At 50.9% G+C, this 21,808-nt stretch overlaps 9 protein-coding genes and 1 non-coding gene across 10 annotated transcripts; 6 read left to right on the top strand and 4 right to left on the bottom strand.

Annotated features, from left to right (window-relative positions):
- Window positions 1-147: 147 nt before the first annotated feature.
- Window positions 148-1,815, top strand: RHO25_007088 (uncharacterized protein; the record flags this gene model as incomplete). The annotated part of the gene is made up of 4 exons (XM_065602888.1): window positions 148-259; window positions 314-378; window positions 470-1,619; window positions 1,673-1,815. The coding sequence occupies 4 exons, from the start codon at window positions 148-150 to the stop codon at window positions 1,813-1,815; spliced, it is 1,470 nt and encodes a 489-aa protein (XP_065458960.1).
- Window positions 1,816-1,870: 55 nt separating this feature from the next.
- On the bottom strand, window positions 1,871-4,192 carry RHO25_007087 (uncharacterized protein; the record flags this gene model as incomplete). Its single annotated transcript, XM_023597865.2, has 5 exons — window positions 1,871-2,350; window positions 2,409-3,373; window positions 3,444-3,928; window positions 3,984-4,046; window positions 4,104-4,192. The coding sequence occupies 5 exons, from the start codon at window positions 4,190-4,192 to the stop codon at window positions 1,871-1,873; spliced, it is 2,082 nt and encodes a 693-aa protein (XP_023452304.1).
- Window positions 4,193-4,865: 673 nt separating this feature from the next.
- On the top strand, window positions 4,866-4,956 carry RHO25_007086. The gene has a single exon. It is a non-coding gene; the product is annotated as a tRNA-Asp (tRNA).
- A 3,045-nt stretch (window positions 4,957-8,001) lies between these two features.
- RHO25_007085 (uncharacterized protein) lies at window positions 8,002-10,722 on the top strand (the record flags this gene model as incomplete). The annotated part of the gene is made up of 5 exons (XM_023597864.2): window positions 8,002-8,241; window positions 8,313-8,441; window positions 8,488-8,713; window positions 8,765-10,380; window positions 10,444-10,722. The coding sequence occupies 5 exons, from the start codon at window positions 8,002-8,004 to the stop codon at window positions 10,720-10,722; spliced, it is 2,490 nt and encodes an 829-aa protein (XP_023452717.2).
- Window positions 10,723-11,468: 746 nt separating this feature from the next.
- Window positions 11,469-12,890, bottom strand: RHO25_007084 (uncharacterized protein; the record flags this gene model as incomplete). The annotated part of the gene is made up of 5 exons (XM_065602887.1): window positions 11,469-11,674; window positions 11,736-11,895; window positions 11,950-12,248; window positions 12,297-12,616; window positions 12,715-12,890. The coding sequence occupies 5 exons, from the start codon at window positions 12,888-12,890 to the stop codon at window positions 11,469-11,471; spliced, it is 1,161 nt and encodes a 386-aa protein (XP_065458959.1).
- Window positions 12,891-13,661: 771 nt separating this feature from the next.
- On the top strand, window positions 13,662-14,107 carry RHO25_007083 (uncharacterized protein; the record flags this gene model as incomplete). Its single annotated transcript, XM_023597862.2, has 3 exons — window positions 13,662-13,775; window positions 13,837-13,865; window positions 13,945-14,107. 3 exons carry the CDS (start codon window positions 13,662-13,664, stop codon window positions 14,105-14,107), a joined length of 306 nt encoding a protein of 101 aa, XP_023452718.2.
- Window positions 14,108-14,637: 530 nt separating this feature from the next.
- On the top strand, window positions 14,638-15,443 carry RHO25_007082 (uncharacterized protein; the record flags this gene model as incomplete). The annotated part of the gene is made up of 3 exons (XM_023597861.2): window positions 14,638-14,778; window positions 14,852-15,023; window positions 15,082-15,443. The coding sequence occupies 3 exons, from the start codon at window positions 14,638-14,640 to the stop codon at window positions 15,441-15,443; spliced, it is 675 nt and encodes a 224-aa protein (XP_023452917.1).
- Window positions 15,444-16,035: 592 nt separating this feature from the next.
- RHO25_007081 (uncharacterized protein) lies at window positions 16,036-16,920 on the top strand (the record flags this gene model as incomplete). The annotated part of the gene is made up of 1 exon (XM_065602886.1): window positions 16,036-16,920. The coding sequence occupies one exon, from the start codon at window positions 16,036-16,038 to the stop codon at window positions 16,918-16,920; it is 885 nt and encodes a 294-aa protein (XP_065458958.1).
- Window positions 16,921-16,972: 52 nt separating this feature from the next.
- RHO25_007080 (uncharacterized protein) lies at window positions 16,973-18,984 on the bottom strand (the record flags this gene model as incomplete). The annotated part of the gene is made up of 2 exons (XM_065602885.1): window positions 16,973-18,670; window positions 18,721-18,984. The coding sequence occupies 2 exons, from the start codon at window positions 18,982-18,984 to the stop codon at window positions 16,973-16,975; spliced, it is 1,962 nt and encodes a 653-aa protein (XP_065458957.1).
- Window positions 18,985-19,371: 387 nt separating this feature from the next.
- On the bottom strand, window positions 19,372-21,573 carry RHO25_007079 (uncharacterized protein; the record flags this gene model as incomplete). The annotated part of the gene is made up of 1 exon (XM_023597859.2): window positions 19,372-21,573. The coding sequence occupies one exon, from the start codon at window positions 21,571-21,573 to the stop codon at window positions 19,372-19,374; it is 2,202 nt and encodes a 733-aa protein (XP_023452596.1).
- Window positions 21,574-21,808: the final 235 nt, after the last annotated feature.

Raw genomic sequence — 21,808 nt, 5'->3', positions numbered from 1 at the left:
GCGAGAACATTCCGGATTGCCTCCCTTCCGTCCAGGGCACGGAAAACGAAAATTCCGTGGCATGGCAGCCTTGTAGGAGACTTGCCTGTCATCATATCGCATATATCGCATAGTCATCGACTGACTTCATCTGAGCCACACGCGAATATGGCTACCAATCTCCCATTTCAATTGGAAGATCCTTCGCTCTTCCACGAAAAGTCTCTGCTGCACGGCCGCTGGGTGGAATCGATTGGTGGTCGACGTTTCGACATCGAAGGTCAGATATTTATGTTCGCTTGTCAACTATGCCAGCTTGTCTAATAATTGATAGATCCGGGCACGGGCATCGTCTTTGCATCATGTCCAGTCAACGAGCCAGATGATGTGGATCGCTACGTGAGGTCTTCACAAACTGCATTTGAGTGAGTGCGTGCGTGTCTTTGCTGTATTCTTGATAAATACTTACCGTCCCATCCTCGAACTCAAGAGAATATCGCCACATCAATCCTCGCATCCGAGCTCAGACTCTCCTCACAAACTCATCACAGATGCACGAAGCGACATCGCGAAGTTGGTCGTTTACGAAACAGGAAAACCAATGGCCAAAGCTCTCGGTGAAGTGGACTATGCCCTCGGCTTCGCTTGGTGGTTCGCAGGAGAAGCAGAACGAGTCCGCGGTAGCATAGCCCAACCATCAGTCTCGAACCGTCGGACCCTCGTCATAAAACAACCGATTGGAGTCAGTGTTGCCCTTGTGCCATGGAACTTCCCAGTGGCCATGGTGATTCGCAAGGTTGCAGCAGCTTTGGCCGCAGGATGTACTATGATTGTCAAACCATCTCCGGAGACACCTCTCAGTACGCTGGCATTAGCAGACCTGGCGATCAGGGCGGGGTTTGCTCCTGGAGTGTTGAACGTTATTACTACCGACGACAAGTCAACCCCTGGAACAAGCGAGGCACTGTGCAAACATCCATTTGTTCGCAAAGTCACATTTACTGGAAGCACGACCGTCGGACAAATAATTGCATCGCATTGCAGCTTTGGCTTGAAGAAGCTGACCCTCGAGCTCGGAGGCAATTGTCCTTTTCTCGTCTTCGACGACGCGGATCTGCAGGCCGCTGTGGAAGCGCTCATGGTTCTGAAATGGAGAACTGCTGGACAAGCTTGCACACATGCAAATCGGGTGTATGTGCAGAGTGGCGTTTACGATAAATTCGCTGCGATGATTCGAGACGCAACAAGTGAACGAATTCGTGTGGGCCATGGTGCAGAGGAGGGAGTAACGATGGGGGCTTTGACAACATCTCGCGGGCTTGACAAGCTTGAGCGACATGTTGCAGATGCAGTCGAAAAAGGAGGCCGAATCCTCTGCGGTGGCCACAGGGCTAAAGTGTCCAGAGGCAACTTCTGGCAACCAACCATCATTGCAGATATGAAGGCCAACATGCTCACAAGCCAGGAGGAGATCTTCGGTCCTCTGTTGGCTCTCTATCGATTCGACACAGAGGCAGAAGCTGTCAAGGCAGCAAATGATACGGACATGGGGCTTGCGGCGTACTTCTTTACGAGAGACGTCTCTCGCTCTTACCGCTTGTTGGAAAGTCTTGAAGCTGGAATGGTCGGTATGAATACCGGTAAGTGTTTCCGCCCATTTGGGTCGCACTTCAGCTGAGAGATCAATGATCAGGCAACGCATCGTGTGCTGAGTCGCCCTTCGGTGGTATCAAATCGTCAGGCTACGGGAAAGAGGCCGGTCTGCAGGTCGCTATTGAGGAGTACCTGATTGCAAAGACAGGAACACTGACGGTGGAGCCTGTTGCGAAATTATGATCTCAGATGAGACCGAGCTTTCGTGGACCAACGAGCAAGTATGACAGCACTCCCGCTATCGATTCATCCAGTTCATGTCCAAGAAGGAAGGGAACAATTCGTTCATGGAGAGCTGATCCAACGCATCGTCCCAAAAAGGCACAAAGTTCATGCTCTCATCAGTCACGGGTATTGTCGCTGGCACGGTCGCAACGCTGGCCTCATCTCCGCCTTCATTGCTCATCGAAGATCTCGTCTCGCCAGTGCCAATAGGTCTGTCATCTTCGACTGGCTGTGTAAATCGAGTCGTTACGTGTATTGTGGCGCTTGGTAGCGAGCTGTCGTCAACGTTATGGTCAGCGCTCTTCCAGCCATCGGCGTTGGCGCGATTATCAAGTTCGTTGTCGAAGGAGCGGCGCATAGGTGTCGGATCGAGCAATTCCCAGATCAATGCTGATCGGAATTTAACGAGTGCTCCTTTCCTGACCCCGTCGCTTTCAGCAGGTAGTGCCGTCTGAACAGCAGCACTGCACTGGAGCTCTTCGAATAGTTCAAGCTGTTTTCGCAGTCAGAAAAGCCAAGCGGCCGACACATCAATCAGGGCAGAATCATACCTTTCGGCCGACGTGAGGCCACTGTTCCGCGAGGCCAGCCAGGAAACCTTTTGCAATGCTGAGATCATCCACTGCCCTGCTCACAATCTTCTCGTCCTCAGCAAACTGGAAGAACCATGGAATAGTGGCCACCGCCATGACCAAATGCCCGATGAAGGGATCGCAAATGGCGAGACCGCTGTCGCGTAGCATCGCGATCAGACGAGAGACCCAACCCGAGTGGAAAAGGGCCTGGTCGATCACTTGCTGCATAAAATGTCGCGAGTGGTAACGACCATCATTTCCGCCATTACTCCGCAACAATAGTATATGTATGAAAGGGTGATTGAGTAGAGCAGGTATCGCGTGAGATGTGATCTGCATGATCAGCCATGGCCGCCAGTAGTCTCGGTGCTGCTCGAGTTCTGCCGAAGTCCACGTAGTCAGGGGTCCTGTGTGTCTAAGTAAGTGTCTGGGATGCAACCTAGCCTCAGTCTCGAAAAGCAGGTTATTCAGAAGCGTGTATGACGAGCCTTCCGCCCATGCCGGGAGAACACTAGTGCGTAATGAAGGCGTAGCTGTCAATTGTTGACGCAGACGATGGATCCAATGTATGACGCGACCAGATACGGCCATCCACTCCCATGCATATGCGTTGATGCCAATGTCTTTGTCTTCTCGCTTCACGTCGTCAAGCGTATCTCCCATGGCTGCCAGAATCGCATGTGGGTACGAGTGGCTTGGGAGACCTGGGATCCACTTCGGAGCAGAATAATCTTGCTCCGGACTATTTGGAAAGAAACAACGCTGCAGCAGCAATACACACCATGCCACTCTCGCAGATGCACTTTTGAGCGACAGACTTTGGGCTTGTTCCGACAGATCATCGTGGCTCGGGATCTTCATTGAGGGAATGATCGAAGCTTGGAGCGCATGCAATTGCACAGCCGTTCCGATCGTCATCCACGCGCGTGTGGGATCCTGTACTGAAGCAGCAAAAGTGAAATCATCAGCTACCTCATACAGCCATGCTGCGTAATGCGTAGTGCGTCTTACATTTTATTTCAGTCAACGCCAAAAGACAAAGTGTTCGAAGCACGTCCAGTCTCGAAGATCCCTCAGCGGCCAACGGCAGAACCATGTGCCGTGCGGACTCTGCGAAACCTGCAACCAGCTCTGATCGCTTGTCTCTGTACAGCTCGTGATCAGAGAAGGCCAAAGTGAGCGCACAAAAAGCGTGCAACAAATACGTGCGGCCACGCTGTTGTGTAATTTCGCCATGCAGCTGATCTTCGTCGAACAACGGAAGAGGCTGTAGGTGAATAAATGATCGATAGACATCTGCCAGATGGCTATACAGTATCATAGCTTGCATGCTGTTTAGGAATGAGCGCCCATCCTGAGCATCAGCACCTTCCTGGTAGGATGATTCCCCATCACCGTCGTCAGCGTTTGCAATGAATGTGTCGTTCCGGGGTCGGCGCTGGCTCTTGTCATGCCGTGTCGAGTGATTCGGAGGGCCAGTGGAAGTACCTTGTCTCCTGATTCGTGTGAACGTGTGCTACGCCGATCGGGAATGTTTGCGGGATAGCGTACTGGAGCAGATTATATATGCCATTGACTTGAGACTCCAGTCTTGTAATGCGTGCTGGAGTACGGCTACGTGAGGTCAGATATCCTTGGTCAACACGAGATCAATAATTGTACTTGGCTTACGCTTTCGTGGCCCGCCTACCGGCGTCCGCCCCATGACTTGAACGCGCACGGTATAGAGCACGATGCGAGTACACGCACTGTTGTGCCATTCGAGTGCAGGTTGAGCACGCTGGCTTTTGACCAGGACATTTGATCTTCTTTCGACTGTAGATGCACCTCAGTACGGCTCGGTGGGACCTATGAGGATGGGTGATGAGCAGACGCACCGACAAGGGTCGCAAGACTTCCTTTCTTGCGCCCGCCCACTTTGGACTGATGTATTGCATGTATCGCTCATTTCATGGTTGCAAGAGAACAGAAGCTGTGGAGTCCAAGGTGTAAGGCCGATCAGGATAAAGTGGGGCACGTTGTCGTTAGATTAGTACCCGAACAGGTTCTGCCAACCGGTCCGGTGTCCAAGGTAGCGTCTTAACCAGTGAAGTACAATAACTTCTTCAAAGTGTCATTAGTAGTATGATAGAGAATAGTCGCTGATACTGACCTTTGTTATAGACTGGGTGTTCCTTCTGGCGTTCATCACACGCATGGTTTCCCAGCTTCACGGTTCGTCTTAGTCAGACATGCGGGCTTGGCGTTCGACCGCACGCTATCATTTGCTGCAGACTTGAGCCTTCTGAGGTCACTCCGGAGCTTCTCCAACCATCGCTGAACGACGGACTGTTATTTCCTTCGGCTGTTGAGGTAGCAGGCATCGTGCGCTTTCGCTCAGCTATTTTCGGAGGGTCATGTACGTAAAATTCTGCTTCGTTCTCATCAATTAATCTCTTCATTGGTCTAGTGGTCATGATTTCCGCTTGTCATTGAATTAATCTCAAGCGCGGGAGACCAGGGTTCGATTCGTGAGTGCAAGAGTTAACACTCCATCAGGGTTCCATTACTGACCATTTCTCAGCCTGATGGAGAGCAGCATTAGCCTAGCCGACATCTTTTTTTGTTTTCGGTTCGCATCCCACAGCCTGATCAGCTGTTTGTCATGGTCGTCGTTGTGAAGTTATGTCTGGCAGTCTCTTAATCTTTTTGGTTCACCACGAGCGCATGTAGTGTGCTACACAAGGACAAGATGCGATCTACGAGATCGTCTGAAATCAATGCTTTGCAATTCTTGTTATTGGCCCATGACAGCTTATGCCGTAGATGTACTCCGTTGGGCTTTGCCTATGAACGGTAGAGATATGTCTTGGATGGGCGAATTGCACCATCCACTATACCATTCATCTTACAAAGCGAACGTGGCTCAGTGACACTCGAGATTCGTTGAGTTGCGATAATTACCACGAAGCGTAGGGCGCAACCACCCCAGGAGTCTCATAAAATTTTGGTCCGGTATGGAGAGCAGCAAGGGCTAATCGCAGGTTCCACAAGCCTCTCCTCACGTCGCCGTTCGCTTTTTTGCATAGTCTGACGGCCGTTCATCTGTCATCGAACTGAGTCGATGGCATGGGTTCTGCGATCAAGCAATGAACAACTCAATGGCTCAGTCGCGACCGTGAACCCTCCGCCGAAATATGGTATACCAGTATTCCAGCGTCTGTTGTCATAATTCGTTCGTCTAGACAAGGACCTCCCATCCCAAGTGCCGCATATGGTCGGAGATCGAAAAATGTAGAGCTCCACTGTGAACTCTTATGCATACCTGCTCTATGCTGACGATGGCCTTGAGCTTCACATCGATGTGCGACAACACTTTCAAGACATATTGTGTAGTATTTGCGTTGTTACAAGTCAACCAGCCGCGATCTTTGCTGTGGATCATAAGCTCCAGGGTTCTGAGTCCTGTGCACTTCTTTTCAAGAACCGCAAGCATCTCTGCGCTGTCTGCTCGAATTTGGCAGTTCTTGGGTCGACTTTCGATATACGGAAAGCTGACACAAAGGTAGTGAATAGAGCTCGCATTTCGAGGCCCTATGCCATTCAGGAAGTGTCTCAGTAACACGACCTCTTTTGGAGTCATTTCCAGGAGGCTGAATTTGTTGGTGCGTTATAGTACTGCACTTGCTTCGGAATTGATCTGTCTGCTGACATGTAGCAACGCGAGCCACTGAACCGGTTTTTCAGGGGCAAATGATTCGACTAATTCGTTTGTTTCTTGGAAGACATAGATCGGATGCGGCACACGCAGCACCATCTCGTATATGCGACTCTGGAGCTTGCGAGGCAGTTTCAAAATATCGCTCGTAGTTGCGTCTCCTGATGTCGAAGGCTGATCCGCCGCGACTCCTGCCTCATTTTGCGTTATAGGGTCAGATTTCACGAGGTCCATCTTGGGACGACTGGCTGTTCGCTGATGGCTTCAGGAGATAAACAAGTCTCAGTGTTAAACCCAAATTCAAGCCAGGGCAAACAAAGATTGAAATTCCCCGAAAGTTCTTTCCGCTTTATGCCTGTGCTAAGTCTCACACGCCCAGGGCTTCGGGCTGTTGCAGGAGTATCCGGGTGAAGATCGATCGACGTCACGAATAACAACACAGTCGTGTCGCGGGGCCGTTCGTGGTATAATAAATGGAAGAAGATATCAAAGCAAGCAGGGTGCATAGCGCGAGATCCATCCCAAAAATATGAATTCGGCTCTCACGTGCTCGTGAACGACACTTGCCGCTATTGATGCAAGAGTGATGCATGATTTTACTACCGTGTTACAGGTAGTATGCAGCTAGCCTTTCTCCCTGCCCAACATGACATCAAAAACGCATTCAGAGTCCAAGTATCTAGCTGCTGCCATCGGTTTTGCTAAAATGAAATCTTATCTAGCTAAAGTGAAATCTACTGTTACCAAAGATTACTAAGGAATTTGACCAGATTTTGTATCTCCTTTTCCTGCTCGAATTTTGGCCTGGCGGCCCGCTCGAGTACGCGCGACGCATCGACGGCAAGCCGTCTGCGCGCGTACGTCGCTCCTTGCTCTAGAAATAGAGGGTTGGGGGAGGTAATACAGTGTAGAGTCCTTAGAGTCTTTAGTGAGCTGATAGCATTTAAGTAGGGCAGATTTCATTTTAGCTAGATAAGATTTCATTTTAGCAAGTCCGGTTACGCAGTCGCTTCTCACATCTTCAATCATCGCTTCAGCTCTGTTCTCTAGAAACCCTGCACTCCCAGAAAGCATAAAACAACCAAGACATCACAGCGTGCTCAGCATGGACTCCAGCTGTAATGACAAGATAGGTTCCAAAACTGTCCACCACAAGTAATGCCTCAGTTGTTTGGGGCACAGTTCCATCTCGTTTCAAGCCAATAGACATGGAATTCTCTGTCTCGCCAAGCTAGCGGTTCGCATGGACGAGTGCCGTTCATTGAGACATAGCTGGTAGCAGAAGATGGTTGTGGGTAAGACACGTCTCTGAAATGCAGTCATGACTGGAGCGAGACGAAGTGGGCAAAGAGTCCCCTGTGTCAGACTGATGCCGCCAGGCAGTTCTACTTAGATTCGTGAGACGGACCATCTACGTGACAAAATGTTCCGATGAGACCTCTGCTGACATGCTGAAGAAATGTCAACCTCATCGCGATTTCGGGCTTCTCGGCGCCGACACGCTGATCGCGTGAAGTCCTTCGTTCGTTCTCTCTTCCGACGCCATTTTCTCAAGGTCACCGTGGGTCGAAGCAGTGAATTGCACAAGACCAAAAGATCTCGAGCCCTAGAGTCAAGTGAGTGCTAAAGAATCCCGATAAGGCTCATTTCTCATGTCATTGCAGGCCGGATGGGATCGAGGGAAATGCGCGAGCTCTGATTTCGACGTTGCTCTCACAGAGTGCAGCGAGCTTTGTGGCTTCAACGACCCTCAACGATCCCAGTGACGGACAGACTGTGTCCTCTGACACCATTGCCCCGTTTCTCGATCAGTATCGATTGCCATCAAACGATCTCTGGAGCGCTGCCTTTCGTGAGGCCGTCAAGCGAACCATGAAAGACTCTGACATTTCCCAAATGGAGGGCCTAAACGTCGCACAGCTGTTCGAACAACTCGAGATCACTGACGAGCGAGCGATGCAAGACGATGCCTTCTTGAGAGGCGTGAAGTTCTTGAGATCCATCCAAGTACCACTCGAGAACTTCAAGCTGGCTTTGGACTTGGCATCGCCATTGACATCTCTCGAGCCTACTAGCTTGACAGTCTGCGGTGTCATTCGCAGCGTAACAGCAGTAAGTGTTATTTCAATAGGGTGGCGTGCGGCTCGCTGGTGTGATCAGGCGGCTAACAATCACGGTCGCAGATTGCAATCAGCCTCGCCACTGCTGATCTGGATTTTGCAAAGCAGATTGGAGAGATGCTCGAAAATATGAGATACATAGATGACTGTGACACTTTCGGCCGAAGGACGAAACAGCCGGAGGTCCACAAGGTGAGCAAAAGCTGTTCAACTTTCGTATTTTTCTAATCCTCCTTAGGCACTGGTATTGGTATACGTGAAGATTCTGGAGTTCTACAACGTGGCATTAGATGTATTGGCCAAGAAAGGCACCGGGCTGCTGTTAAAACTGCTACAAGAGAAGGAACGCCTACCAGAAATCGTCCAAGATTTCCTGAAACATGCTGATGCCCTTGGCCGTCTGGTCACTAACGCCACGCTCGAGATCACAGCAGACATCAGGGACATTCTCACCCAATTCGAAAGTGAGTCCAATGCGATATCCCATGAGTGAGATTTTGCTTATCATATCATAGTCTATCAATGGTTGGGCAGAGACAAAATGGATCGACAGAGTGAGCTCCATGCACAGATGCGCGAGTTGCGCCGCGCAGATTTCGACTCTGCGTACGCTCGAAACAGACGATATTCTTCGCCAGGTGAAGAGGCATGCGCGTTTCTGCTGACCGACGAGACTTTCATGCAATGGTACGCGTCCCTTTCTGTGCAACATCTGGCCATACTAGGAGAGATGGGCTGCGGCAAATCCGCACTTGTTGCATTCTTGATCGATGAACTGAGGCGCAGGAACGAGCACCTCCTGCCCAACCCGAAGATATGCTACTACTACTGCCTTGACGATGGGACCGGTCAGATTGCAAGCATACTTTCAGTCCTGATCCTTCAGCTGCTCGAGCAACTTCCCGGCATGAAACTCACCTTCTATGAATGGTACAAGAAGAACTCTGGAACCAATCCGGCGAATGATGGTTCAATGCTCGAAGAATTCTTGCGTATGGTGATCATTCCATTGGATCGGTCACTTTACATCATAGTCGACGGCCTTGATGAATGCGTTCAAGCAACAAAGAGAACACTACTCAGATTTTTGGAAGAGCTAGCCCGATCGAATTCAAGGTTGAAAATCTTGCTTTGTTCTCGGCCTTACCACCTCTTGCAACTTGATGCTACGCTGAAGCTCCAAATTTTACCTCTGGATCGGAGAGATCGCCTCATCTCGAGACACATCGTCGACAAGCAGCTATGGCACCTGTCTGAAGAGATCAGAGAGGTTATTGCTGAGCATTTATCCGCGAACGCTTGTGGCAGTGCTATATGGATCAAGATGATGACGGATCTGATCGAACTTGAAGGATACACCACACTGCCTCTGATACAACAATTTCTTCGAAAGATGGCATTGCCTGGCCCGCTCTCTCGCTTATACGACGAGGTTTTGTCAAGATGTGCTGTGAACGCTGAGCGCCGAGAACATGTTACCTTGGCACTCTGGATTCTTGCGGCGGTGCGCAGGCCATTGAGCATTGCGGAGCTCGCGTTCGCTGTCGCTTTGGGCCTAGCACCATCGAACATAACCACAGTTGCTGCGCTCAGTGAGATGGTGGACGAAGACAGAACACTGAATATGATACGTCCCTTCATCGCACAAATCGATCACTGCGACCACAAAAAGCGCCAGATCCGTCTCTTGCATCAATCAATCAAGGATTACATCGTTGAAAAGCTCGACCCAGAAGAGCACATTGCTTCACACGCAGCCGGGCCAAACTTGTGCACACAGCTACTTGTCGGTCAAGTGGCACAGCACACCGAGAAATGTGTGCTAAACATTTGTGTTAGATATCTGCTTCTAGATGAAGTGGGCACGACCAACCTATTTTCACAACGGCAATGTGCCATTGACGCCCTGCCCCAGGAGACTGATCTGTTTGAGGATGATATCGCGGGAGCAGTGGATTTCACAAAAGATTGCACGTGGGATCAATGGGAAGCCAATATGATACGCTACGATCCAGCGGAACGCGGCTTTGGTGAATTCTTCGCATACGCTGCGTGCCACTGGGTCGAGCATCTCGGCAGCATTGATGCTGAACATCTGCCATCTCTAGCAGATGTTGAGCGACTGTGCTCGGTAGGCTCGAGGCGGCTGCACAACTGGATCGAGCAGAATCGACGACCCGATTGCGTCCTACAGGCAAGATTTCCGTTTGATCCTACACTTCATGATCCCCTAAGCATTGTCTCTTTGTACGGTTCTGAAGCCGTGTTGTCTGGGATGCTGGAAAGACCACTTGTCAGGGACAGGTATCATGCGAATACAGCCATGAGAGCCGCCGAACAAGTTCTGCGTTGGAGTCCTCCAGAAAGAGTGTTAGTACTCATGCGTAGTTTAAGAGCACGCTTAGATGGTCGAGGATCTGGGGTCGATACTTCCGATGCAACTGCTATCAGACAAGACCTGAGCAGAGCTTGAACCAGTGCAAACAGTGAGATATAGGAGCTAGCAATTACACGATAGTGCCGTCAAGATCAATGTTACCGTGAGGTAGAGACACTTTGAATCTGCCAGTGTCCTTCCCGAGAATGCTGACTGCCCCATTCGCTTTCATGGTATCTTCTGTGCAAGTTCTTGAGGGCGGAGCTACCGTCTTAGGGAATTCCGAGGACGAATATCGCAGATGAGACTCTGCGTAATACAGATGACGTTCCGGATTATTGTCGCAAGCTTGCATACTGGAATATGCCGAAAACATTTGGACTTCTCGATGCCTTGGGAACGGTTGGAGTGGCGTGGTGGATGCGTTCAAGGCCCTGAATGAGCGACCACAATTTCGTTTGGTGCGACCTCATGTAACTGGGACAACTTCCAGTTCGTGTGAGTGAATGCGCGTGCAGTCGGCCGAAGAGAGGAATTTGGCTTTTGAGCTTGATGGCAATGCGCATAGCCTTGCAACAAACTGTAAGGCCACAGGTCCGCGCCCTTGCAGTAGCCTGTCCGAAGGTCGTGTGAGATGGTCGTATCGTCGGAAGTCGTGTCGGAAGCATATAGCGGCTGGGTCTCATTGGTGCTCGTTCTTGTTGTGGAAGTCAGTACGGATATGGCACCCAGCAGAAAGTGCTGGGAGCTGCGCGACAAGCGTTGTCGCCAATATTAGCAGGGAATATTTAGCATTTCTGGGGCGCAGCATGAGCCTTCCGGTGCTTTCTGGGTAGCAATGGCTATGAAATTTGCGGATAGTCCTCGGACATGAATTGCAGAATGAAGTCGTCCTCGAACAAATCTTGTGCAGTCGGTCTCTCTTCTGGGAGCCATTTCAAAATTTTCCGCATGAGGTTGAGAAGCAGCACTTTGTCTTTACGGACCAGGCGCATCTCACGCGATTCGAGGGTTTGGTGCGGGATTGGCGTTGCGGCGATCCAGTTCCCTTCATATATTAGCCGGATCGAGAAACGGAGCCATGCTGATCGGTGTCCAGGACGACTCACCTTCAGAATCCCAAAAGTTGCGGCATTTACTGCAGCGTTCTAGAAATTGTTTGGGGGGAGGTCCCATCAGTGAGACCATTTGTGCAAAGTGTAACTCGTCGTTGAGGTGCCCATCCTTGACGGGATCAAATAGATTGCCATCCTCAAGCAGGTTCCAAATCTTAGTATTCTGACGTCAGTGACTGTTCGTGCACATGGATGAATGAACACATACCATAACCCCGACAGACCAGATGTCTATCTGAGAGTCCCATTGCATGCCAGCAATTACTTCCGGAGCTCGGAAGGCCCCAGGCATAACATCGCCTGAGTACTTTTGGCCTGGCTCGCCAAGACGTGCGGCGCCAAAGTCGGTGATGACTGGTGGGTCGTAACTCGTTGGCATGGCGTAGGAAAGATGAATTGTTCGGTCCGCGAGGACCTTGCGCGGTGACGGATTATCCAGTTCTGCCTGCTCCACTTTGGCTATTGTGGTTTCATCGGCTCCGACGAGTATGTTGTTAGGCGATAAATCTTTTTCTATTTCAGCCAGTATGCCTTCAAAATTTCACAATTACTGACCTGTATGCACTACTCCTGCCTGGTGCATGAAGTCTAAGGCAGTCACGATTACGAGTAAGAACTTCTGCAAGAGGGTTTTCTCGAGGGCCTTCTCGTCGAACAGATCGCGCAGATTTGTTAAAGTCATGCCTAAGGCCGGAAAGACGAGACATTGATGGGAACCGTGCGGTCCTTGGATTTGGAAATCCTCCAGAGCTACACGCAGATGTGATTTACCGGGATGTTCGGCATCGATGGATTTCAGGTGCTGTGATATTGCCACTTCCTGCGACTCATCCGTACCAATGCTGCAGATTTTCAGAGCCAGCAACGTCTTGTTCCTGTACATCCATTAGTAAAGGGTACTTTATACCAATTAGAGCCACTCAACTGTAGATCACGGCAAAGCCAGACGGTGGAAGACGTTCCGAAGCCTAACTTGGCGACTACTTGATATTTCGACCTAAACACTTCGCCAATCTTTACAGGATAGAAGTCTTTAGCGCTGTAGCCTATCAGCTTCTCCTCTTCAAACTTGACATTGGTTGGTAACAAGGGAACGTCATCGGTCGGAAATGCTCGAGGCTGGATAGCCAGACTGCTGGTGCATGCCATTGCGCGCCGAGCAAGTTGTAGCGCTCGGCGATGGGTGACGATGTGCCAATTGGAAGAAATCTGCCTGATGACCGATGCTGTTTTGAGCGTACGGGGGAGCAGCAGTGCCGCACGCATGCTTTCCGAACAGCGGAATATATGCAAATGCAAAAGAAAGGGTTGTGACCATGACAGGGAGTGAACTGTTAAAGTGGAACGAGCGGAAACGATATTCGGGGGACGAGCCTGCCGGCCGAGCGTGCCGAGCCGACCAAGCGGACCTCATGTTTGGCAGGCCCCACGGTATACGCCGCAATGTCACATACGGTATCTAAGACTAGCGTTCATCGCGTTGGTATGGTTGGTCATGATCTCTCACTGCCTCATTCCAAGCGCTCGCTTCCTCGGGGTTTCCGGATTGATGTCGGCCGTCGATGCCCGCGTACAAGAACGCATGGAGAAGTGGCCTACTGGGCTGCGACGGCTCAGCGCTCATGCAGCAACCGTGGGCTACCACGAGCTACGTATTTGCGCGCGCTTATATCGTGTGCGAGGCCTCCGAGCTTGCGAGGCGCTATCAGGAACCTGTTGATTTGCTAGGTCTGAGAACACGATCTATCGTGTGACGCTGGCCTGGCAACATTCTTCGTCGCTGGCGTTTGGAGCCTCAGTCCCGTGTATCTATAAAGGCTGGCGAAGATACGACATACCGAGCATTATTCAGGTAACTACACAAGTCTCAGCAACACCCCTCACCCCGATTCCAGTTCGCAACCGCTCTATTCTGTCAAGATGCAGAAGACATCATCCCTTGCGGTCAAATACATTGGCTCGACGTCAAAACAGTCCATTCCGGCAGCTTTCCAGGCAGCCACCAACAAGGCAAGCGAGACTATTGAGAAGAAGGTGGGTGAATACTAGACCCAAATTGAACATTTGAATCGCACAAGTTCTGACTGCAAATTAGTACCCAAAGGTTCAGGACGCAAAGATACAGTAGGCTCCTCGTTCATCGATTACTAAAAATGTTCCCAATGCGATCGATCCATCCTGATCGCAGGATGTCAATCTCTAGGGGCGCCCAACCTCACAAATCATCGAAGGACCCAAATGACCCAAAGCAAGTCATTACCATCAGTTATCACACGGCGAAGGGCACACGAGTCACCTCGGTTCACGTGCATGACGATAACACATTCGTTGAGTTTCCATCTCGCAATGCAGGGAAGGGAAAGTGATTGTGAATGATGCAATTGAGTGGCTAGGCGACAGCGGCGTGATTTCTTGTATGGGGGGTTTTCTGTCACCAACGACCCGGACAACTTGCATAGTGAGCTTACTTCGTATAGTCCTCCACGGGCATCTGAAACATCATTAAAAGCATCTCTCGATGGAATCGGAGCCACTGGTTTGGGGCAATCAGTCGTTTCCGCATGTGCTGTCTGAAGCATGTTCGAATGTCCAGTACTGTGCCTGCTTCTCCTTCCTGAGAAAGGCTGTTTTGGGTCGCTACTCACCGATGCTTTCATTCGTGGAGGCCGTCCTCAAATTCACTTTTGATGTCTTCGAAGTAATGCATGGAGTACACCGAATCACCTCTTGTACGTGAGATCGGGGGTCGAAAGGTTGGGCCTAAGGCCAAGATAGCTCGGAGCAAAGTACCGCCGGAACCGGCGCTTGCCGTCCACCTCTCCCACTATTTCGCGGAACAGTGCAACTGAACTACCTCGTCATCCAATCGTCCACGCCCAGGACCACCACCGCCGCCATGGATATCCGCGTTCTGCAGCTCTCCGACATCCCCCATGTCCAACAAACGAACATCACGAACCTTCCCGAGAACTACTTTTGCAAATATTACATGTACCATGCTCTGAGCTGGCCGCAATTGAGCTATGTAGCAGTCGATGTACGTATGACTTGGTCCAGGGCATGATAACCACATAGAATGTAGAAATGAAGCTGATGCGCCTCTACTATAGGTTTCGCGACCTCAGAAGACACCCTACGATGCGCCCAAAATTGTCGGCTACGTCCTTGCGAAAATGGAGGAAGACCCGTCAGATGGGATACAGCATGGACACATCACTTCCTTGAGTGTGATGAGGACACATAGGCGACTAGGATTGGCAGAGAAGCTTATGCGACAAAGTCGTGAGTCGACATGCTCAGGTTCAGGATATGCACGATGGAAGCTGACAAGAGCGCACAGAACGGGCCATGTTCGAGACATTCGGCGCAAAATACGTATCGCTACACGTACGTGAATCAAACATTGCAGCACTTTCGCTATATCGGGACACACTGGGTTTCAAAGTTGTCGCAACGGAGGCCAAGTACTACGCCGATGGAGAAGATGCGTATAGCATGCGTATGGATCTGGACTTCCTGCGAGAAGAGGCGCTGGACGATGAGTCAGATGACGAGATCGCGAAGGATGAAGGAGATGAGGTCGGGAGTGCAGGCAAGGCCGGAGATGCTGGGCTGAAAGAGAAGAAGAGAAAGGTGAAAGTGGGGAGACAATTAGGCGTTGGAGAGCTGGTGGAGCGGAATGAGAGCTCGCAACCTGCATGAGGAGCTGCTCCGCGCGCTTAGAGTGGAGCAATGTCATGAACAAAGTCAGTGCCGCTGGCAAAGCCAAACATCAGCTACGCTGGCCGTTTGGCGATGGCCACATCTGCAGTGAAGAAAACCTGTCATCACGAAGACGAGGCAAGTGGCTCGGAAGCCTAGGCCTATAGAGCAGTAGCCATGGCTTTGTCTCCATCAGACCAGCTTTGCGACTACCTCGTAGAGTATTAGGTGCTGATATCAGTCAACAGGCCCGCGAAAAACTGTGGTAGGACAGCCAATCGAATACATTCGACGATGGCTTCATGCCAACTCTCGATCTCGCTCGCCCATTCGACGACTTTCATTGAATGCTGTGAATGTGAATGTTGGAACACCGATAGCGAACAGTGTCCAGACACAACGTGGTACAGATGCGTTCAACGACGAATGATCTCAAAAGCGCCAGCAAAGACTGGAAGTCGAGCGTTCTGGCAATATTCCGAGCTTTTTTCGTTGTCTACAAGAATTCCGGCGAGCCGACCATTTTCATTCACCCGGGACAGCGGCGTACTGATGCTCAATCATACTTTGGCGAAGGTAACTACAATACAACATGCCTGTCATCGGTAACATAGCTGTGCAGCTTCAGGATAGTTCAGGACAAGCTGTTCGTATCTTCCCTGATCTCGAGGTCGAATGGTCAAAAGGCTCAAAGACGGTCTCATGCTTGGTGCTCGCAACGCCCGGCGAACCTTTCCAGCTCGTGATCTCATCTCCAAGTGTCGATAGCTTATGGACACGAGTACTGATTGGAGATGAGCTGGCATATCGGAGCAAGGCGACTTGCCACGGAGCTGTGCGTGGATGGCTCGAGTTGAAGGCAGCGGAGGGATTGTGGCATCCTTCAAGGGAGTGGGGCATGGTCTCTACGAGCCCTCACCTGTCGTCAAACAGCAAGAGTCCCAGAAACATTGTGATCGAGTTGACTGCGCATTCTGAGAAGATCAGCACTCAGGACAAATTTTGCTGCATATTCAAATTTCGCCCACTCTCGGAGCTGCAAAAGCTCTTTCCTTGGACTCCGATCTCCGAGCTCATGTCACTGCCGCTATCGATCGCCAACGAGCCAGAGTCAGAGCCAGCTTCAACCACGTCCTCTCCACCATCGCTCTTTATTCCCACGACGCGGCTATCCCCATCTGGGAAAGGCGAATGCGAGGTGGAAATCTTGCACTGTTGCGGACTCAATCTCTACGGCGCAGCACCGGACACAAGCACAGGTGACATCTCTCACACCGGCATCATCAACTGCGATAACGAGTGGTGTCAAGTTCCGGGCCAAGCTTGGCACAAGTCTTGCGCAGGCATGGAGATTTGGGAAGAACCAAAAGAATTGTGGATTTGTCCGACTTGTAGGGGTATGCCTTGGAAGCAGATGGAGATATTGGCGGGAGGGCTGGGCGCTGACGATGAAGGAAGCAGAGATGGTTATGATTAATTACAAAGAATGCCGTGAAAGGGGTTAGACCTGGTTGAGGACCGCTGCAAAGTTACGAATACAGCCTCTTCTCCTTGATTTTGTCCAAAGCCAGACCGGTCCCTAACGTTCCCACTGCTAGAAAGCCCACGTCTTCCTCCGGTCTAACATCACCTAGTCGTACCTTCACATTTTTGTGGCGCCGTGCAATATCAACGCCGTCCTCTGTTGAGCTTCTGACATCCAACATCGCAACAGGGTTGTGTCGTAAGTAATTGACAAATTCGTCAAGCACCGTGGGGCCTTTCCGGCAGATGTCGAAAACTGCGGTGAGGAGCCCGGCAAAGACCAAGAGAGATGAGATTATGACCAAGGTGCTGAGCCAGAAAGTGCTATAGCGCAATACTGCAAAGGAGATTTCATTTTGGCCTTTGCGAAGTCTGATGCCATATCCATAAGATCCCCATTCAGATTGGAAACTGGCTTGATCCACTAGATCAGTGACCAGTGGTGCGGAAAAATTGCCGGTAACAGCATCCGGGGCAATGCTGACGAGCCAAAAGGTATTGAGAAGTTGCGTAAACCTCTGCGAGAAAAGCTCTGGCCCTATGTTTCCGATCGGATCCGAGTTTTCTTCTATATGGAAAGGCGTCGCAGGAGCTAGGAAGTACTGCTCAAGTGGCGTGTAGTAGCGATTCCTGTTTGGCGGCACAGCATCCATGAACTGCCTAAAAAAGCTTTCAGCAACGTAAGGGTTCTCCCCGTCAAGGTAGGTCGCAGTGCTTGGAAAAGGCTGTTGTAAACTTCTGCGTATCGATCCGACGGTACAGTTGCGAGGTCCGTCATAACAGGTGAAGCGGACATCGACGAAAGTGGTAGTCATGTTACACCATGCTTCTGTGAGTATCGATGGGTCTCCTCCATTAGGATTTCCGAATGTGCCAGTTTGGAAGCCAATGACACGTGGGCTTGTGTCGTTCCACGTGTGATTTGCAGTGATGTCCCGTAAGAGTGGATTGTTCTCCGGTCCAGGTGACGAAGTTCCAGGGATGAATCCGGTATTGTTATACAGTTTCAACCCGGGTCGCAACGCGGAATTTGCGAGCGGGAGGGCAGGGTAAGCTGTGGTCTCGTTACGCCGTTTCCAGGCACTCATAGCGGTGGCACAGTCCAGGTAGAAATAAGAAGTCTGCATAATGAAGCCGGAATTACCGTGTTGCTCAGCTCCGGAGAATGGTATTCCAATTAGGGCAACGTTCACAGCCGACTCAGCAGCAGTTGTGTTGTACCACCCATTTTCATCTGCTTGCCCCGATTGCGCTTCAAGCATAGGGATATGCAGATTGTCAAAGGCATCCTGCGATCCTTGCTTTGTGCTATTCGGGCCCGCTAGAGCAGCGACGTAAGCAGATCTGATGACTCCGCCGAAACTTGATGCATCGTTGGCGTAAGTAGATATTGGCTGACTGCCATTGAAGTCGAGGTGCACGAGCCAGGCGGAATCCAGTGTATGTGAGACAGATGGAGACACCGCCCTCAAAGTAGCTTGGCCGCCAAGCGGCGATAAGCACCAAGTCAGGAGAATGGCAGGTGTCCAGATACATATTATTTGGAGTCGCGGTAGGGCCAGCAAAGCTGATGCTAAAGAGCGGCTTGCTAGCAGGTACTCAAGCGCTCCAATTGCAATGTCCTTTTCGAGTCTCCAAGATGCCAGTGCTGTCATCAACTGCCCAATAATGGCCGCGAAAACAATAGGGAACACTGAAGGTCCCTTTTCCCAGTCAGTATTGATATCCTGGAGCAGGGTCGAACCGAACTGACAAATCTGGCGGCCTCTAGCAACCATGTTGCAATAGGCGAATCTTCGAGCCGTGCGCCATCGTAACGGTAGGCAAGGCTCGCAAAGACAAGGAAATACACTGGCAGCACGCCTGTTGCAAGGGCCAGACCGGCGCCGAAGAGATTCTTCTTGAAGCTGCGCGCCGGTGCTCCAGCTTGTTGCTCCCGACCGGATTTTGGCTGCAAGCTGCTTGATTCACTCCACCCGGACAGGGTACTATCCTGGCTGTAGCTGTGACTGTGCATCCTCAAGGGCTCCCTGATCAACTTAGTCGTAACAGTGACAGTGAATGCTGTGAGCGTGTGCCTGCGAGCGCAGAGCAATTACATATCGCCACCATCTCTTAGCATAATTGGAGCCACCCCGCTTCTCGGCAATGTCTTTCACGTAGGGTGCAGGTGTGTTGCATGACCTGCAGCTTGGACGAATGCGCTGTCAGTAGTATTGAGCCATCGGACCAATCTGGGTAGCTTTAAACATAGAAAGGCTGAGATGTGGAAGGCTGAGCTGCGCAAGGCTGAGATGTGGAAACCTTAATAATGTGAGCCGAGACCACCTACACTTGGTTCCGTGGGCTGCGAATTGTTGCTGCGCAAAGCATGCTGATGCTTCGACACATATTAGAGAGGTAATTATACAAAGTCGAAAGTGTCGCCCTGACCACTGAGCATGGTTTTGACTCTTTCTGTCCCGACGATTCTTTCCAGCCGGAGTCCATCCCATTTACTGAAGACATTACGGACGCTGGTCTCAATAGGATCGATTGTCCCTTCACTGATGGTGGCACCAAGGTAGCCTTCGACAAGTTCCTGGTAGAAGATCGGATTGTCTGGCAGTCCATACATGACCACTCTTTTCACGCCTTTCATTCGCAGGCGATAGAAGTGGTGCGCTCTCTGTGTATACAGGAGTATCGAATGCCGGCCGTTGCGAAAATGAGCTTGCGCTCGCCGCTGTTCAGACTTCTCACTGTAGTCATGGATGGTACCGAAAGAAATGTTCTCCGTCTGTGTAGATGTGGCGAAGTAGTTTCGCAGTCGGAGGAAGTCGAAGTATGTAGGGACGAAGACCAAGATACCTTGTGCGCCATCTGCAGGCTTCGGAAGTTTCAACAGTCGTGGTAGTATCGCAGTTGTGAAGTATTTGAACCTTGCATCGGGATCGCCTGGAGGGGACGGTGAGTCGAAACGGGAGAACGTCTGCTTGAAGCCCAGGCCACTTGTTGTTGTGATTGCACCAGAGTATACTGGTGCAATCTTGGTCTTACCAGCAACGTTCTGCATGTGCGAGTTGTACAGTCTGTTCATTTCCGGCGTGATGTAAGCGGACAAGACGATCGTCTGGCGAAGGTATTTGGCGTTCCCATCGAGATACCAGTTCCGGACACGCGAAAAGTCACACCCATGCGAGTCCTTGAGCTCAAGATTGAGATGATTGAAGACGATTTCGACGTTCTCCCAGTTTTGCATCTGCATAGCATCTGCTTGATCTGCGACAACTACTTCGATAGAGGTGAGGAAGTCATGATCTCGTTTCTTCTTGTCCTCATTTTCAATGATTTTTCGAATCCCCAAAGGCGAAGCGAGGATGATGTCGCTGTTGTAGAACGCCGAATAGAACTTGAGCGTTTTTCGAGTGAACTTCAATCCAGTCATGAAATCATCACTGTCATTGCCACCAAATAGCTCTCGATAGTCTTCTGGAATATGCTCGCGATCGTCTAAAGGCGCGGTAAAGGCATCGTCGAAACGTTTACGGTTCTCCTGCTGATCGGGTTGAAACGCACTGACAATTGCATCGGCATAGTTCGCAGCCATTTGACGTGTTCCATTTAGGATGAGAACCTTTGGTCGTACGAAGCCCTGATCTCGACACTCCGGAGCATCTATATCATCGGCATGGGCCAGGCGTTCATTGTTCTTGATCACCCTGTCACGGCCTTTCAAGACGTGATTAACAGCATGGAAAGCGGTCATCGTTCGTAGAGATTCAGCATTCCGCGGCGTCCGATTGCCCAGTAGTACATCGTTATAACTGAAGAGATAAGCCCCAAAAGCCTGATCCAGCGGTGTCTCCAGGGTGATAACTTTATCCGCATGCCTCGACAAACGTTCTTTCAGTGGGAGGTTGCTGATGGCATTCACAAGTTTCCGAGCACCGCTGCCATCAACGCAGGCGGGCGAGTGCAGAGTCACGTGGACCTTGCCACCGAGCGGTCGCTTCTCCATTTTCCATTGACTGGATTGTATCGCCTCAAGCCTTCGCCTCAGCTCGTTGTCGTCTGGGTTCGCAAAATGTACCTCGAATGGATCGTCCGTTTCAAGCATCTCTTCTTCGCCATCTACGACCACCTCTTCTTCATCGTCAGACACATCTCTGGTCAACTCGTCCGATTCATCTTGTTCCAGCATGTCCTCATCGGCATCTTCGTCTGAGTCCGAGCTGTCTTCCTGCTCAACCACCCTTTCAATCTTCCGTCTCTTCGCCTTGCGCTCGCCATTCTCCTCTGCTTCCTCTGGACCGTGCAAAGATTGCAGTAAGGTATTATAAGCCTTCACCGTCGGCTTGACCTCAACCTCCTCGTCAGCCTCAATTTCGGGCTCAGATTCAGATTCGTCTTCCACTTGTGGTGCATCATCTTCCGACTCCACATCTTTCACACGTTGGCTGTCGAACTTCCTATAGCCGTTCTTCGTCTTGATACCACTTCGCGCGAGCTTTCCAGTGTTTTGTATTCCTCCTCTGCCTCCTCGACCTCCTCTTGATCCTCCTCTCGATCCTCCGCCCCTACCTCTGCTGCCACCGCGAGCTCCTCTGCCACGGAAAGGAGCCATATCGACGCGTTTGGAGGATCTCGATTGTTTTAGGAGATCATTGATATCGTCCCGCTCATATCGAGCCTCCGGCGAAGCTGAGCTGTTCGTACGCGATCCTGCACCTAGATGTGGAGTGAAGTTGCAAGGTTAAGTTTCGCACGACCTGCGATAAGATAAGAAATTTCGTGCCAAGACCATCCCACCGCAGGAACGCAACGCGGCAACGAGAACAGCGACTTTGACCCTCGTGCCA

The sequence above is a fragment of the Cercospora beticola genome, chromosome 4 (genome assembly GCF_033473495.1).
Source record: "Cercospora beticola chromosome 4, complete sequence".
NCBI classification, from domain to species: Eukaryota; Fungi; Ascomycota; class Dothideomycetes; order Mycosphaerellales; family Mycosphaerellaceae; genus Cercospora; species Cercospora beticola.
The sequence above is the reverse complement of the archived record's forward strand: the minus strand, read 5'-3'. Positions and strand labels throughout refer to the sequence as shown.